This window comes from Rhinolophus ferrumequinum, chromosome 2 (genome assembly GCF_004115265.2).
Source record: "Rhinolophus ferrumequinum isolate MPI-CBG mRhiFer1 chromosome 2, mRhiFer1_v1.p, whole genome shotgun sequence".
Taxonomy (NCBI): Eukaryota; Metazoa; Chordata; class Mammalia; order Chiroptera; family Rhinolophidae; genus Rhinolophus; species Rhinolophus ferrumequinum.
The window spans coordinates 51,410,129-51,427,333 of record NC_046285.1 but is presented as its reverse complement, the minus strand read 5'-3'; the positions used below and the strand labels follow the sequence as shown (position 1 = coordinate 51,427,333).

The 17,205-nt window shown below is 35.4% G+C and overlaps 1 protein-coding gene across 14 annotated transcripts in view; it reads left to right on the top strand.

The window, feature by feature from the left end:
• Positions 1 to 17,205, top strand: part of DLG1 (discs large MAGUK scaffold protein 1) — a 238,327-nt gene that overhangs the window by 26,742 nt on the left and 194,380 nt on the right. The window contains exon 1 of one of the 14 annotated variants that reach the window (XM_033128118.1): positions 11,764 to 12,263. The exons of the other annotated variants lie outside the window; for them this stretch is intronic. Coding sequence (XP_032984009.1) covers positions 12,234 to 12,263 — 30 coding nt within the window. The 5' untranslated portion in view covers positions 11,764 to 12,233. Of the gene's footprint in view, positions 1 to 11,763; positions 12,264 to 17,205 lie in introns of those variants that run through there. 14 annotated transcript variants of the gene reach the window in all.

Genomic DNA, 17,205 nt, shown 5'->3' with positions numbered 1-17,205 from the left:
ATTATATCTGGGTTTCCCTGATAGCAGAATGTAAGGCAGAGGCAGAATGTGCTATTACTTTATTTAGGAAGTTCATTCCTAGAAAGCACAAAGCAAGGGGAAAGGTGAATAAGCAGCGAAGGAAAAACTAATACAAGATGCTTCCTGTCACAAAGTGTGACTGATTGGGGGGACCCTGGGTATTTTATCTCAGAGTATATCCAAGGAAAGAATTTATCTACTGGCTTCTAGTGGGCAGCAGTTTGCCTGTATTTCAGGGTTGTGTATTTGTGGGTGCAGGGGATATGGTTTCTGGTTTTGTGGTTAACAGGAAAGCCTTAACAGGAAAGTCCCAAGTGAGAAGGTGAGAGGATGAGACGTGGACCAGAGGCCAGGTGTTGCTAAAGCTGCTTAGGGTGAAAGACAGGTCATGTGAAGATTTAGGGGCAAACATTGGAACGAGTAGGGAGGGCACACTAAGTCTGGTACAGTGTCTTTACTCTTATACTCTAGTGGAATAGCCCCCTCACCTTTTTCCCCCTTTAAATGAATGACATTAACTTTCTGAAGAGACCTTGCCAGTTGTCTTATAGAATACCACACATTCTGTATTTGTTTAGTTTGTTTCCTCATGTTGTTTAAGTCATTCCATTAATTCCTGTATTTTTGGTACCAAGAGGTTAGATGTAAAGGTTGATTAGACTAATTTTTGGTGAGCAGACTTCATAGTGACATATTGCACCTCATTTTGCATCACTTCAGGAAGCGCACAATGTCAGGTTGTTGCACTTGTGATGATAAGTTTTATTACTTAAAGGTAGGTACCTGTTTCTGTTTGTAGTTAAGTATCTTTGGGCTAGTACTTACACCTTGTATTGAGTGAATTTTTACCTGATTTACCCATGATTCTTGCCTGAATCACTTATTTCATTAGATGTTCTAATATTTTGATTCCCCCTCATTTTATCATTCCATTTCTATTTATTAGTTGATATCTTTTGTAAAAAGTACTTTTCCCCATCAACTGAGGATAAAATTTTGTTTCTCCTAAGAAGACAGGATAAAACTATTTTCTTTTAAAGACTGGTTTTTAGAGTAGAATTCGTTTAATAATCCCCTTCAAAGGTAGCTTAATTCACCCCTTTTTCTTGCTCTTTTAAAAAAAAATCTATCACTGTGGACTGAGAGATTTTTATTTATTTAATAAACACTTTGTACATTTCCTATGGGACCTTTACTGTTATTTAGGCTCTTTTTCAATCTCTTTTAAAAATGTGTTATTTTGAAAAAATTACATCTACAGAAAAATTAAAAGAATAGTGAAATAAAATGCCGTTTTGTCACATTTCCTTGCTCTCTGTACACACACACACACTTTATTTTTGCTGATCTGTTTTAGAGTAAATTGTAGACGTTATGATCTTTTACCCTTAAATACTTTAGCATGTAATCTGTGAACAAGGGTATTTTCTTTTAAAATTTTAGAAATTTTCTTTATATAAACATTAATAAAAACATCTAGTAAATAATCATCAGACTGATTAGTATAATTTTGATAATTATAAATTTAAAATTGATCGCGCTATTATCTGTACAGTCCTAATCATTACATGTTCAAATTTAGTACATTCCTCATCTTTGGTACCATCTATTCTATTAATATAATTCTATATCCCTGAAGCAGAACTTCACTTCAGTTCTTACTATTGACTTTGGAAGATAAAATTTTACAGTACAAATGAATTGTTACAATTTTGAATCCCCACCTTCAATATTACTGACAGTCTTATGCATTGGTGGTGAGTTCTTTTTCCTGTTTTCTTTATCAGTGCCCTCATGGTTCTTATCTTTCTTTCTGATGCTTTATTTGTCTAGCAGAATGTCTGTCTTTCAAAGACAATACATCATAGAGACGTTAGTCTGATCTCCCTCTCCCACCACAAAATTGAGTGTTGTCTCATTTAATTCCACTGTTTCAGCAGTGTGTTATTTAAAAACATGTACAAAATTTGAAATAAGGCACAACCCCTATGCAAAGCCTCAGTAATTTAAAAATTTCACCAAGACCAGAACTGATATGTGTACTAAGTGAATTGTGCATGAGATGTCTGCAAGTAAATTTTGATGACCACTATGCTATTATTTTACATTCACTATTATATAACTTTTTATATTTTTATGTTTATATTTTATGACAATCTTATTCCAGTGTTTAAATGATAGGTGCTAGTTTTAGAACTGAAGGACGTATCCCTACTTCAATAACTTCGAAATGGAAGTGAACTATAATGAAATGCTATGAGGGAAGTGAGACAACTGCCACATTATGCCAAGCTGTTAATCTAGGAGAAAACTTGGCAAAATTTTATACAGTTACTAAGAAAATAAAAGTCTGTGTTACAGTGTAAGTATTCCACAGTGGTTGTAGATGTATGTGCTGCAAGAGGGCATCCCTGATTAGTCTTGAATTAGGAGTTTTGATTATGTGATGTTTTCAGTAACTCATTTAAATAATTTTGTTCTATATCTGTATCTGCATCTGTTACTGCCTTCAGTATTAGAGCAATGATATCTCCTCATGTGCTCTTAAAAAGAAACAACTCTTTTTTTTCGTATGGCCAAAGTGATAACATGCTTATTGCAAAAATTCGTAACTTTATAGAAATATATTTTCAGTTATGTGGAAGTCACCTTCTCAAATAGTTAATACTATAATAATAGCTTCTGTTATACTCTTGATCGTTTTCTCTTTTGGAATCATTCCCATTTTCTCCTCATGTGATATCTGTAACCTCTTTCTCTCTCTTGGGCCTTTGTTTCCTTCTTTCCTTTATCCTATAAATAATGTTCAAAGATTTCATTAACAGAAAAAACAGATACAGAAAAAAAGTACTCAGTAGGATCCTATAGCTTTCCTTCTTAGTAAAACTTTTTGAAAAAGTAGTTTACCTTTTTTTTCTTTCTTTGCTTCTCATTCCAAATATACTATAACTTGTCTCCTTTCTGCAGTAACTGCTGTCTCTTAGTTATTTACCTTAAAGAAACAATCTCTAATTACAAAGGTAACTCAGGCATGTCTTTAAAAAAACATATATACAGAGAAATGCATATTGTTGAAAGTCCGTCTTTTTCTAATATTCTTTCCCTTAGATAATTTTTTTTAACCGTTTGGTATATATTTCTTCAGCTAATCCTATATGTTAATGAAAAAAAAAATATATATATATGTATGTATATACACACACATATATGTGTGTGTATATATATATATACACATACACACATATATATATAGTGAGAGATATATACGTAATATTCTGTAATTTGCTTTCCATATCTGCACATTTATATCTACTGCACTACCTTGTATAAGGTAGGGCAAATTGCTTAATTTCTCTTCCTTAATTTCACCATTTGTAAAGTGGAAATGATTAACAGAACTCACCTCATATGGTGCTTATAAGTATGAAGTGGGATAATTTATGTAAAACTTAGATCTGAGTGTGACACATATTAAGTGCTCAATAAATGGTAGATTTAAAAAATAATCTTTATGTTAAAATGTTGCGTATTCATTATTAGTAATTTATCGATGTAGCAAAGGATAAAGAACGTAAATTCCACTTCAGTGTCACTTTAGGTCTTTACATTCCCTGATTTTTTTTTCGTGGCATTTGCTGTAGTTCACTCTCTGCTTTTGAAAATGTTTTCTGTTGTTGGTGATTGTTTGCCCTGTTGGATGGTCTTTCTATGTGTTTTTTTTAAAAAGGTTTTATTCATATAGAAACTATAGAACATATTATAACTATCCATGTACCTATTACCTAGTTTAAGAAAATAAGTGTCATAAATATAGTTGAAGACCATTTGTTTCCACCCTGATTACATTCTCTGCCTCACCCCCAGAATTAACCACTGTCCTGAATTTGGTGCTTATCATTTCCATATACTTTCCATTTTTATAGTTTTCTTTATGTGTCTTGTGCTTGGGATTTGTTAAATTTCTTGTGTCTGTGGGAAATTTGTTGAAATTCCAAGTTTTCATCAAATTTGGAAATTTTTTCTTCATCGCTTCTAAAATATTTTTTCTGTTCACTCTTTTCTTAGGGATTCTAATTACATGATACTGGGTTGATTGAATTTGTGCCATAGTTCATTGATACGATTCATTTTTTTCAGTCCTTTTTCACTATATGTTATATGCTGGACGTTTTCTTTCTCTTTCTTTTAATTAAAGTTTATTGGGATGACAATTGTTAGGAAAGTTACATAGATTTCAGGTATATAATTCTGTAATACGTCATCTGTATATCACATTGTGTGTTCACCACCCAGAGTCAGTTCTCCTTCCATCACCATACATTTGATCCCCCTTACCCTCATCTAACACCCCCCCCCCCCCGTCCCCCTTACCTTCTGGTAACCACTAAACTATTGTCTGTGTCTATGATTTTTGTTTATTTGTTTGTTCATTTGTTTTCAGTTTTATACACCACATGTCAGTGAAATCATATGGTTCTCGACTTTTTCTGTCTGATTTATTTTGCTCAGTATAATCTCAAGATCCATCAACGTTGTCGCAAATGATACTATTTCATCTTTTCTTATGGCAGAATAGTATTCCATTGTGTGTATATATATATATATATATATATATACACACATACACCACAACTTCTTTATCCAATCATCTATCGAAGGACACTTTGGTTGTTTCCATGTCTTGGGCACTAAATAAAGCTGTAATGAACATTGGAGCACATACATCTTTATGGATAAATGTTTTCAGATTTTTTCCAGGAGAGGGATTGCTGGGTCATATGATAATTGTACTCTTAATGTTTTGAGGAACCTCCACACTGCCTTCCATAGTGGCTGCACTAATCTGCATTCCCACCAACAGTGTATGAGGGTTCCTTTTTCTCCACAGCCTCTCTAACACTTGATGTTATTTGTCTTGTTGATGATAGCCATTCTAACTGGTGTGAGGTGATATCTCATTGTGGTTTTTATTTGCATTTCTCTGATGATTAGTGATGTTGAACATTTTTTCATATGTCTGTTGGCCATTTGTATGTCTTCTTTGGAGAAATGTCTGTTCAGGTCTTCTGCCCACTTTTTAATTGGATTGTTTGGTTTTTTGTTGTTGAGTTGTGTGAATTCCTTATATATTTTGGATATTAGCCCCTTATGGGAGGCGTTGTTTGCAAAAATCTTCTATTCAGTTGGTTGCCTCTTTCATTTTCTACTGTTATATTTTCAAATTTATTGATCTTTTCTTCTGAGGTATCTAATCTATTGTTAATCTCAGTCAGTTTTTCTTTTCGGACATTTTAATTTTTATCTCTGGAAGTTTGGTTTTGTTTCTTTTTTATTTTCCATGTCTCATTAACATGCTCATCTTTTCCTCTGTCTTCATGAACATATGGGATAGATTTATAAATTTTTAAAAATGTCCTTGTATACTAATTTTATCATCTGTCATTTGTGGATCTGGTTTTATTGATTGTTTTTCTCCTCTCTGGGTTGTATTTTCCTGCTTCTTTATTATATACCTGGAAATGTTTCATTGGCTTTGGCAGACATTATGAATTTTACTTTTGGGGGGGCCTAGATATTTTTGTATTCCTTTAACTATTCTTGAGCTTTGTTTTGTAATGCAGTTATTATAAATCACTTGGAAAGAGCTTGATCCTCTTGAAGCTTGCTTTTAAGTTTTTGGTGGGACCAGTCAACTTTTAGTATAGGGTTAATTTTGTCCCAGTACTGTGGCAATACTATTTTGAGTACTCTACCCAGGGCCTTGTCTATTATAATTTTTTTTTAGTTATTCTTGACCCTGTATGAGCTCTGGGGATTGTTCTACCTGCTTTCCAGGGTTCTTTCCCAGCCTCAGCTTTCCTTATTGCATAACGAATCAGAAGACTTGAGGGGAAACTCTGCAGATCTGTGGAGCTCCTTCTGTACAGCTCTCTCCTCTTTGGTACTCTTACCTGTGAATTTTAGACACGTTGGCTTTCCTGAATTCTCCACTCTGTCCTCCTTACCTTACTTAGATTGCTGGACTATGTTTAGTTTCTCCCTCCCTCTGCTGCAGCCTGGAAACTATTTCCAGGTAGTTACATGGGGCACTAATGGGACTCACCTCATTTGTTTTTCTTCTCACAGGATCACTGTTTTGTGCTGCTTTTGTTCAATATCTAAAAGTCATTGTTTCTTATTTGTCCACTTTTTTAGTTGTTTTAAGGCAGGAGAGTCCATTTGTTCTGTTATTATGTTATGGTTGGAAACAATTGCCTATATGTAGAAAGCCAATGGTATTCTAAAATATTGTTAATTATCTTACGTGCCTGAATATTAGGAGAGGTGTTGACATCCCAAAAGGCTTATATTTGAGACTTTCTAAAGTTGCTTATATTACAGGGTGATTTCTAAACTATTTTGGTGAATTACTGAGAAGAACACATTTCCTTGGAATGTCCTTAGTGCTAATTTGGATGTATGTAGAAGATGGAATGAGTGTAGAATTTAATGCAGATTAAATAATCATTCCTGAATATGACCTTAAAAACTGTAAATATTGGAAGCTTTTTTGAAGGTTACAAAGTATACTAAATAGTAATATAGTAAGTGATTATATTGTAGTAATCATAATACATACCTGCAGAGCCAAAAAAGAAAAACTCTCTTCCTGTTATGTGAATGAATAATTATTAGTAGTGATTTGGGATAATATGTGAGGTGATATTTTAATATACTGATCCAAAAAGTGAAGCATCTAACCAACTTAGGTGGAACTAAAATTGATGTTTGAGGTCAGAATGATTAAGCAACTCAAAAAGTGGCTGCAGTTATAATGATGACCCTGACATTTAAGGTGAATGTGAATAGTTTGACGAAAATTGTTCTCTGAATGTGAGTGAAATAAAATAATATTTTAGATATATTATTTTGATAACATGTGTTATTAAACATTTATATATTGAGGGGATTTAAAGTAGGTATTTGATTATTTCATCTCTATTACAGGCTTATATTTGAGTTGGCAAAACTATTTTAAATAGTTCTTACTGGGAAAGCAGGGTATCTAATTTTCAGGGTCATTTCAGACTGTTTAATTTTATAGTCACTTATTGTTTAGGTATTAGAAAGGCTATTCATTAATTTTACAAATATTTATTGAGCCCCTTTTACAATCTGATCACCATGCCATCCCCACCCTTCCACCCCCCAGGTGCTGGGGATAAAGTAGTAAATATTAATACATAAGATGTTCTTGAGTCTTTCCCTGTTGGAGCTTTGAATCAAAGGAATTTAGAAATTGAAATATGAGTGTTGTAAGTGGGAGGACTCTGAGAAGCCATTGAGTTTTTTAATTTAATGAAGAGGGAAATTGAGACCCCTCAAAAGAAAATAACTACTTAAAGTTACACAGCCTGTTAATGGGCTGAAACACTATTTCTGACTCTTGGTAGAGTGATTTTCAACCTCCACTTTTATGAACTCTGCCAAACTTAGGAATGTCTTCTTTCTCTGGGCTAGGCTATTTTGGATATAATAGATATTTTACAAAAAGACATTTCAGAACACTAAGAGAGAAATGAGCTATAAGAGAGAAAACAGTTAAAGAGTTTCACATATCTTTTTTTTCCCTTTTTGAAAATTTTTATTAGTTTCAGATGTACAAAGTAATAGACATTTAAACCCCTTATAAAGTGATAACGTACCCCCCAAGCTACTACCCCTCTGGCATCTTATATAGCTGTTACAATACCATCGACTATCTTCTCTATGTTGTACTCCACATCCTGTGACTATATATACCTATACGTTTAGTTATATTTGGCATTCAATATTATTCTACTTCAGCTTCAGGTGTATAGTGCATTCGTCAGGCATCTACACAGTCTATGATGTGATCTTTCTGATAAGTCCAGAGCCCATCTGGCACCTTACATGATCTTTACAACATTGTTGATTATATACCACATACTGTATTAACTACCAATTTGTATTTCTTAATGCCTTCACCTTTTTCACCCTGCCTTGCAACCCCATTCCCAACTATCATCCTGATAGATCTAGTACCTATCTGGCACCATACCTAGTCATTACAATATTATTGAGTATATTCCTTATGCATCCCCATGACCACTGTATAACAACCAATTTGTGCTTCTTAATCCCTTCCCCTTTCACCAATCCTTAACCCCCACTCCCATCTTAAAGAAGTTCCTCTAAGAATCCTTGTAATACTGGTTTGGTGTTGATGAACTCCTTCAGCTTTTTCTTGTCTGGGAAGCTCCTTATCTGTCCTTCAATTCTAAATGACAGCCTTGCTGGGTAGAGCAATCTTGGATGTATGCCGTTGTTTTTCATCACTTGGAATATTTCCTGCCACTTCTTTCTTGCCTGCAAAGTTTCTGTTGAGAAATCAGCTGACAGTCATATGGGGACTCCCTTGTAGGTAGTAACTGCTTTTTCTCTTGCTGCTTTTAAGATTCTCTCTTTGTATTTGACCTTTGGCATTTTAATTGTGATGTGTCTCAGTGTGGGCCTCTTTGGGTTCATCTTGTTTGGGATTCTATGTGCTTCCTGGGCTTGAATGTCTATTTCCTTCACCAGGCTAGGGAAGTTTTCTGTCAATATTTCTTCAGATAGGTTTTCAGTTCCTTGCCTTTTCTCCTTCTGGTACCCCTATAAAGCGAATGTTGGTATGATTGATATTGTCCCAGAGGCCCCTTAAACTTCCCTCAAGTTTTTGGAGTCTTTTTTTCTTTCTGCTGTTCTGGTTGGGTGTTTTCCACTACCTTATCTTCTACATTGCTGGTTGGATCCTCTGCTTCATCTAATCTACTGTTGATTCCCTGTAATATATTCTTCGTTTCTGTTATTATAGCCTGTATTTCTGACTCGTTCTTTTTTATGGTTTTCATCTCCATTTTTATGCTCCCTATCTCTCTGTTGAAGTTTTCCCTGAGATCATTGAGCATTCTTGTAACCAGTGTTCAGAACTCTGCGTCTGATAGATTGTTTACCTCTGTTTCGCTTAGTTCTTTTTCTGGAGCTTTGTTCTATTCTTTTATTTGAGACATGTTTGTTTGTCTCCCCATTTTGGCTGCCTCCCTGTGTTTGTTTCTATGTATTAGGTAGGGCTGCTCTGTCTTCTTGTCTTAGTAGAGTTGCCTTATGTAGTAGATATGCTGTGGGGTTCAGGGGCGTAGTCTTTCTGATCACCTGAGCCACGTACTCCAAGTGTGTCCCTTGTGTGGGTTATGTGTGCCCTCCCCTTGTAGTTGAGCCTTGGTTGATAACTGTACATCAATACGAGGGACTGACCCTTGGGCTCACTGATTGTGAAGACTGGCCTTGACTACAGTGGAAGAGTTGTTGTGCAGAGGCTGACCCAATGGCTCCAGCTCATTTTGAAGCTGGCCACTGGGGGCACCAGCCCCAGGGCCACCAGCCCCAGGACCACCTTGGAGGGGATCTGCAGTAGGTCTACTTCAGCCACAGCCCATGCCCCACCCGGGGCCACCCAGTGGGAGCCTGAAAGAAATCCACATATGGCTGCTGCCCATGCTGTGCTTGGAAGTGCCTTGAAAGGCCACACCGTGAACCAAGGACGGCTGTCGCTTGTGCTGGCTTAGGGTTGCTCAGCCAGAGGTACAGGACAAGCTCAAGCTAGATGCTTGTCTGGGTTCCACGAACCTTTGAGAGTCTAGGAAAAGTCTTCAGCTTGAGCCAAGGCGGGTGGTCTGCATGAAAAAGCCACTGGAAACGGCCTGGGTGTGCCTGAAAGCTCGGTGGGGTGGGGTCTCGAAGGAACTGTGGAGACTCAGATATGGCGGCCACCTCTGTTCACTCACTGGGAAGGGGGAGGGCTCAACTAAGAAGCAATGGCTTCCGCCAGCTCCCCCATCCAGGAGAAAGCCGCCTCTCCAGCCCCTGTCCCAAACCAGACAACGCAGTTCCCCACCATGTGTCCCTGCCGCCTTTCTAGCTCCTGCCCCAGCGCTGGAGCTCAGAGTGAGTGATTTATTGGTGGGTAAGTCTGCACACAGTCCCTTTAAGAGGAGCGCCTGGGAGTGCAGCTGCCCTCCGTCTCACGCAGTCACAATCTCCACTGGTTTTCAGAGCCAAAAATTACGGCGACTTCTCTCCCCAGCACTGGAACCCTGGGATGGAGTGGGGCTGGGATCTTTTGCCCTTCTAGGGATGTTGAGGGACCCCCACAGCCGAAATTGCCCTCTCTATCTTTAATGGTCACACGTGGGTGTGGGACCAGCCCTTTCCGTGTCTCTGACCTTCCTACCAGTCTGGAGGTGGCTGCTTCTGTTCATCCTTATTTGAAAGGCTTCAGGTCAGCTTGATTTTAGGCGATTCTCAGTAATGGTGCTTTTGTAGATTAGTTGTAATTTTGATGTGGTTGTGAGAGAAGGTAAACACAGTGTTTACCTACTGCGCCATCTTGGTTCCTCCCCCTCACATACCTCTTTCTTTTCCCTCACAGAATGCAGTGCTTAGTCAGTACTGAAATAGTACCTTCATTGTTTTCAGTATTCTTCCTAAAAATTAAAATTAATTATTTAAGGGAGTAATGAGCCTTCAGTGGGTTTTACTCTTTAATGTTGGGAGCAAATGATTCTTGAGATGGGCTGGGAAGAAGGGGCTACTCTCAGTGTCCAATCGAGCATGTAATTTCCAGGCTGTCTGTCCTGCACAGGGGAAAGGGTGTGTTCACTCATGATGAAATTTACTTCTGCCCCACGCCACGTCTGATTGATTGATAGATAGATACATAGATAGATATAATTGCCACTTATTGAGCATGTAACAAGGTTGGCATTATTTTAAATACTGTGCACATATTATTTAATCCTTAAAACAGTTCCAGTAGTCTCTGGTCAAGGTAAAATCCCATTGCATCTGTCTCAGGTATGTCCTGTTAGGCTTGAAACAAAAGGCTATCACTTGATAGCAATCAATAATAGTAATAAAAATAATGGTGATGCCTATTATATGATAGGTACTATCTAAGTGACATATATGTATTAACGCTTTCTCATAATTCTTAATATTGAAAGTTGCTGATGCAGGCCATGATACTTGAAACGTTAGGAGTAGGAGTGGGGTATAAGAAGCAAATGGGAATAGTTCAGTTTGAATTTGAGGTTATTCGTAATATCTGTAGACTATGAGAAAACTTGTGGACAGAAATTGCAGGTAATACTTTTCCTCACTATACATTTTCACAGGGGAGTGTGGCTACAAGCTTATGAGACTGAAAGCCAGTTGAGTCCTCTGCCTCATCCCCTATCAGCCTTTCTAGCTCTATTTCCGGTGATCATGAGGACAGTATGTGAATTCACAAAGTTAGGCTACTTCTGTGTGAAAGTAGTCGTCTTAAGGAGTTTGAAATGGTACATAGTTGTAATTATGTTTGTATGTGTGTGTGTGTGCGTGTGTGTGTGTGTGTGTGTTTTGGTAAGGGATTAGGTGAAATGAATTGAGTAAGGCACTAAAGTTAAAATCTGGCTTCACAGGTAAAATGCTATTTTTTTTTTTTAGTAAAGAGAGAAGAGGTAAGTTTTAGAGATACTATTTTAAATTATTACATTTTGTTCTTCCTTCACCCCTTCTCAAAAATACCACATGGAATATTCCATTCATTACTGCCTGAGGAAAGTCATTACTTTGCAAGCTGCAGTTGCTGAAATGGTATAGTGGAAGAAATGTTTGCTTGCATTTTATTTTTTTTTTAGAGTAATTTGTTGTTGTTGGTAATTATTTTTTTGAATATCCAAGCTGTAGCAAACAAGGAGAAGCAGATTCAAATTTATATCGGGGGAACCTCTTTGTGGATCATTTCATCAGATGACACCCTGTCAACCTCATATCTTGAAAAGAGGGATTAATGAAACAGCATCTAAAGCAGCAGTGAACTCTTATGGAATAAACCCTGACATCTTCCACAGTGTTTTGTGGGATAATTTCAGTTTCTTCAGACGCAGATTACATAAAGAAGATTGTAGGGCACGTGACACATTCTGGTTTCTTGTATTTCAGATAGTAGAAAAATTTGCTACCTCTAAGAATGGATCCTGCAGAGATGTTGTGACAGTTATAACTTTTATCTATGATTTTTCTCTCAGAACTCCATTTTAATTATTTTAAATTTTTTATTCATATATGCAACTTAAAATAATTTGCAGTAAACTGCTTTATGTATAAATTATTGTAATGGTAGAGTAATGGATTGCCTGTGCATTGTAACCACAAAGGTAAGATACAGTATGCTTTCTACATTTCCTTGTTAGTGACAGAATCTGAGAGACCTTTTTTTCATAAGGTATTTTAAAAATAAAGTGTAACCATTGTTATATATTTGGAAATAGTTGTTTAAATCCATGTGATGCTTAGTTTATATCCTTTAGGAAAGGTAGTGTTTTGAAATGTGTTTCAGATAGCTAAAAATAGTGTATTGAACGGATATTTTCTTCCCCTGATATTTACAGGAAGCTTTTCTCCCAATAGCAAAGGTTTATAAGGCCTTAATTATGTTTAAATTTTCTAAATATATTTTCACAGTTCTCTCCCTCCACTCTATTTTCTATCCCAACATGTTATGCTGGTTGAAAGTAGAACTCATTTTGAGAACATTTTCTGGACTCTTCCATCTAGTCCAAGTATAGTTAATTTTTTTTAATGAGAAGAAAATAGGTTTTGATTGTGTTATGTTTGGAAAAATGTTGATTTGGGCTTAAAATCATTAAATGTATACAAGTACTCCGTGAAGTACTCATTTTGCTCATTGTCCTCAGAGTGCAGCGTACTTCACTTAATCTCTAAGTTTGGTTTCTTTTAATTCTGAGCACCAGCTTGTGGACATTGTATGATTGTGTAAGATTCAGGATGCTTACATTTTAGATTTATACATTGGTTTTCAAAATATGGAATAATTTACTTTTTTGGTTTTTATTTCTATGCACTTATGACACATAGTGATTGTTGGTTGAAATTGCTGAGATTTTAAAATTATATTCAGTAATTAAAGAATAAGCAAATTTGTAAATCCTGAAAGTAGGCTATTCCTGTATACTAAATTATTTCTCAGAAGAGGAAAAGTGAGAAAATTGATGGAAATCAGTTTTCTTTGTTGCCCACAGAGTTACAGTTCAGACAGTAGGAATTTTGATCAGGTATAAACATGTTGATTGCTTGGTCCCATCCTGTTTGTAAGGGGATGTCTTCTGTATACCTGTAGGTAATCTGTCTTATTGAAATATTTTTGAAGAAAGTTTAAAGGGCAATAAGCCTGGAAAACAGGATTTTTTATTTCCTCTCTAGTTATTTTCTTGGTTGTCTGTGGTTGATTCTGCCTGTGGTTTACCTTTTATCAGTTCATTTTCATTTTTATTTCTGTTATAGTAAGGTATCTATCTGTTTGTTCTACCCTTGAAAGATTGAAATATTTTTGCATTTGACCCTTTTTAAGCAAAAGAGCTATTTTTAAAAAAAATTATATGGGATCAATAGCCTAAAGTTTTTATAAATTTGTATTAAGTAGCTTAAAAAATACAAAAAGATGTAAGTTGGAATTTGGGAAGCCTAAAACATTATTTGTAGTTACTTTTGAAAGAGCCAAATTAAAATTATTTCTTCTGTTATTAGATATAAAATCCTTTGAACATGTTTAACCAATTAGTACAGCAGGAAGAGCAAAATTCTTAATTTTCTTTTTAATTGAAGTGCTACAGTGTTTTCTCCCCTTGGGTCTTTTTTCTGATCTTTAGAGAGCTTTGTGGTTTTATATGTGTTTTTAAAGTCTGACAATATAGTTGATGTAATTCTATCACGTTAATACTAAACCACCTTTCCAAGTGAAGTTTTTTTCATTATCCGCCTCCCCTCTCTCCCACTTGTGTAGGCATGGTGAGCTAGGTAGGCATGTTTCATCACTGCTACCATGGATACCCTTAAGAACAGGCATGTGGGTTGAACTAAAGCAAGGATGACTAGTTCTCTGGGTTCCCCACCCCATAACTATATATTCTTCACAATGAAGACTCTTACTTTAAAACGTTTGCAAATGACTGGGTTGTGAGATGTGATGACTAAATCATCACTGCTACTGAACTGACAAATCTTGGCCTCCATTTACAATAGTATCAATCCCATTTATTAACTTAAAACAATCATAAGTATTTCTACATTTCTTTTCTGGTTAATAAGTTTTAAACACAGATGTAATATTTGCCTCTTAATAAAAATGAAAAACGTATTTCCTCTTTGAATTTTTAAAATATTGTTCTGAATTCAGATATTTTGCAGGGGAAAAGATACTAGTGAGCATTTGTATTATGGCAGTATTTCTGATTATGGTTAGTCATACATACATTTTTTTATGTAGTTTAATCAGCTTGGATACAATATTCAGTTTGTGCTTTTCCACATAATGTCTTTCTAAGAGAGATTTATTTTTGTGTTTGTAAATCTTTGTGTTCTTAGCTTGCTCGTTTGTAAATGTATGTCAGTTGGGGTGGAGTTAATATTGTTAAGAGGCCAGGCAGAGAAGTGTGCTTTTGTCAGGCTCCTTATCACTATGGGACAGTTAACTCGCAGCATACAAGGTCCAACAAGAGTGATTTGGAAGTGTTGTTATATATGATATGTTTTATTAGCAATAAACTGCAACTAAGATCATTTATATTCTTTAGTATACAGGTTTCCCAGCTGTGCATTAACTTCTGACGGAGGGAGTTGCATAACTTTTAATACCAGAAATTTCTTGCAGTGGAATCATGTCTTTCTCCATCTTTTGTTAAACTGTTCTTGATCAAGTAGCAAAGGGATGTTCTCCATCTCTATTCATTTTAGGGTCATTTAGCAGAGGTTTAGGTGGCAGGAGAAAGACCTGAAAAGGAAAAAATATTTTCCCCATGTTTTCTTGATTAAGCTTAGAAAGGAGAAAAGGAGCTTTCATATTTTCAGGAGATTCTCTTACACTTAGTACCAGTTGTTATTCTTTTTATTATTTTACTTATTTGCCCAAACTTTGAGGGATATGCAGTCTTGGGGGTCTCTTCCAATTAAGGAATTGCCAATACATATGTTTTAGGAGTTGCAGACCAGGTTTTCATTATTTCTGTTAACCGGTCTTTTGTGGTTTTTTTTTTTTTCAATTCTTGTGAGGTGTTTTTTGGGGTCTTTGAGATCTTCATGCATAATTTACTCTGTTTGCAAGCCCTTACCCGCAAATCTCACTAACACTTCAGATTCCAGCTTATATATTGCTTCCTTAGGGAAGCCTTCTTTGATGCCCAAGATTAAATGAGGTTCCTCTGCTTCTATAACTATACCTTACTGTTCCTTTATAACGTACAATATATCATATGCTTGTGTGATTCTCTATTAATGTATGTTTTTCTCACTGGACTTTATAAGCTCTGTACAGTAAGTCTCTTTTGTTCTTCATGGTATCCCCAATAGCTGACTAGGTATCAACATATGGTGGATACTTAGTAAATAAATGTTGAATGAATGAAGCTTTGGCACAGATGTTCTCAATTTGTGGATTAAAAAAATATGAAAATTTTATTTTATAATGCATATAACTCCTATTTTGAATATGGTTATATGTTGACGTCTTGGAAAATTGTCACCAAAATTTACCTTTTTTATATTTATAATGAATTCAAAAGAATCCAGAACGGTAGCATATCTTCCCAGTGGTTTTTACCTCCTTAGTTTATGGTGTGGATGGGATATATTATCGTATCTTGACACTTAATTGGTTACTAGTCACTTTAAATATTTGATTTACTGACTGTATATATAAAGTGTGTTTTTTTTATATATATATACTTAATTTGGGAGAGACAGATCTTTTTCATTTGAAAGGGCTTACTTCCATCTCTCGGCTGCAAAATGTTAACTAACAACTTTAGCACTATCCAATAAAATTTTATGCAGTAGTAGAAATGTTGTATATCTCTTCTGTCCTGTTCACTAGCACGTGAAATAAGACCAGTTTGAGAGAGGAACTGGCTTTTAATTTTAATTAATTTAAATAGATTTTAATTATTGATCTATTGCAACCATTCCCATACACCAGCCAACTCATCATTTGTTTACCCCTGAATTTTTTAAACATTTTTTCAGTATGTAATAAATTCATATATTAGTCAAAATAAACTCAAGAATCAAAACTGTCATTAAAAGTTTATATAACTGTGTCTCACTTCTATCCCTTTTCCCCTGGTCCTTACAGGAGACTGTTTTTATTTGTTTCTATTTATCTTTCCAGTGTTTATACATTTATAAGAAGACTTTTTATTTCTCTCTTTCCTCATACAGTAAGTGGTGTATTTTATAGTTTACTGCTGGCTTTACTTCTAATATCCTGTCGGTCTCTCTATTTTAGTACACAGAGCTTTTCATCATTCGTTTTTACAGAAATACAACATTTCATATATGTGGGTATATCATAGTTTCTTTAACAAAACATGGCCTTTTTAATAAATGACCTGTAACACCTGGTTCTAACTGGATAAAGATGAAAGTTGGATCCACACCTATTACTATATATCGTGAAATATTCCGTATTTTCAAAAGGTATAAATGTATTTTTGCTATACTCTAAAATTATTTCTAACCTTTTAGTATTATAAACAGTGCTTCAGTAAACAACTTTATATGTAAATCATATTTGTGCAGGTATATCTGTGTGATGTGGGATTGCTGGTTTAGAGAGTGAGTACGTTTTAAATTTTGGTACCTATTGCCAGATTTTCCTTCATTGGAATTGTGCCATTTTGTATTCTCACCAGCAATGTATGAGAGTGTTTCCCTGAAACTTTGTTGACAGATGTATTTTCAAATTTTTGTATTTTTGCCAATTTGCTGAGTGAGAAATGGTATATAAATGTAGTTTGAATTCCATTTCTCATGTAATTAAGCAAGGTTTATTATATTTTATACTTTTTTCCCTGTTGGTTACTGGTCCTTCTCAATTTCTAGGAGCTCTTTAAATACTAAGGAGTTAGCCTTTGTCTATGATATGAAGTGCAGGTTTTTTGTCATGACATTATTATTAGTTCTCCTCTCCTCCTCTCTCCTCATGCGTCTGAATTTTGAGTCATAGTAAGATCTTCCACCTTCCAGAGTTATGAAGAATTTACCGAGGTGTTCTTTTGGTACTTAATACAGAAGTTCTACAGATTT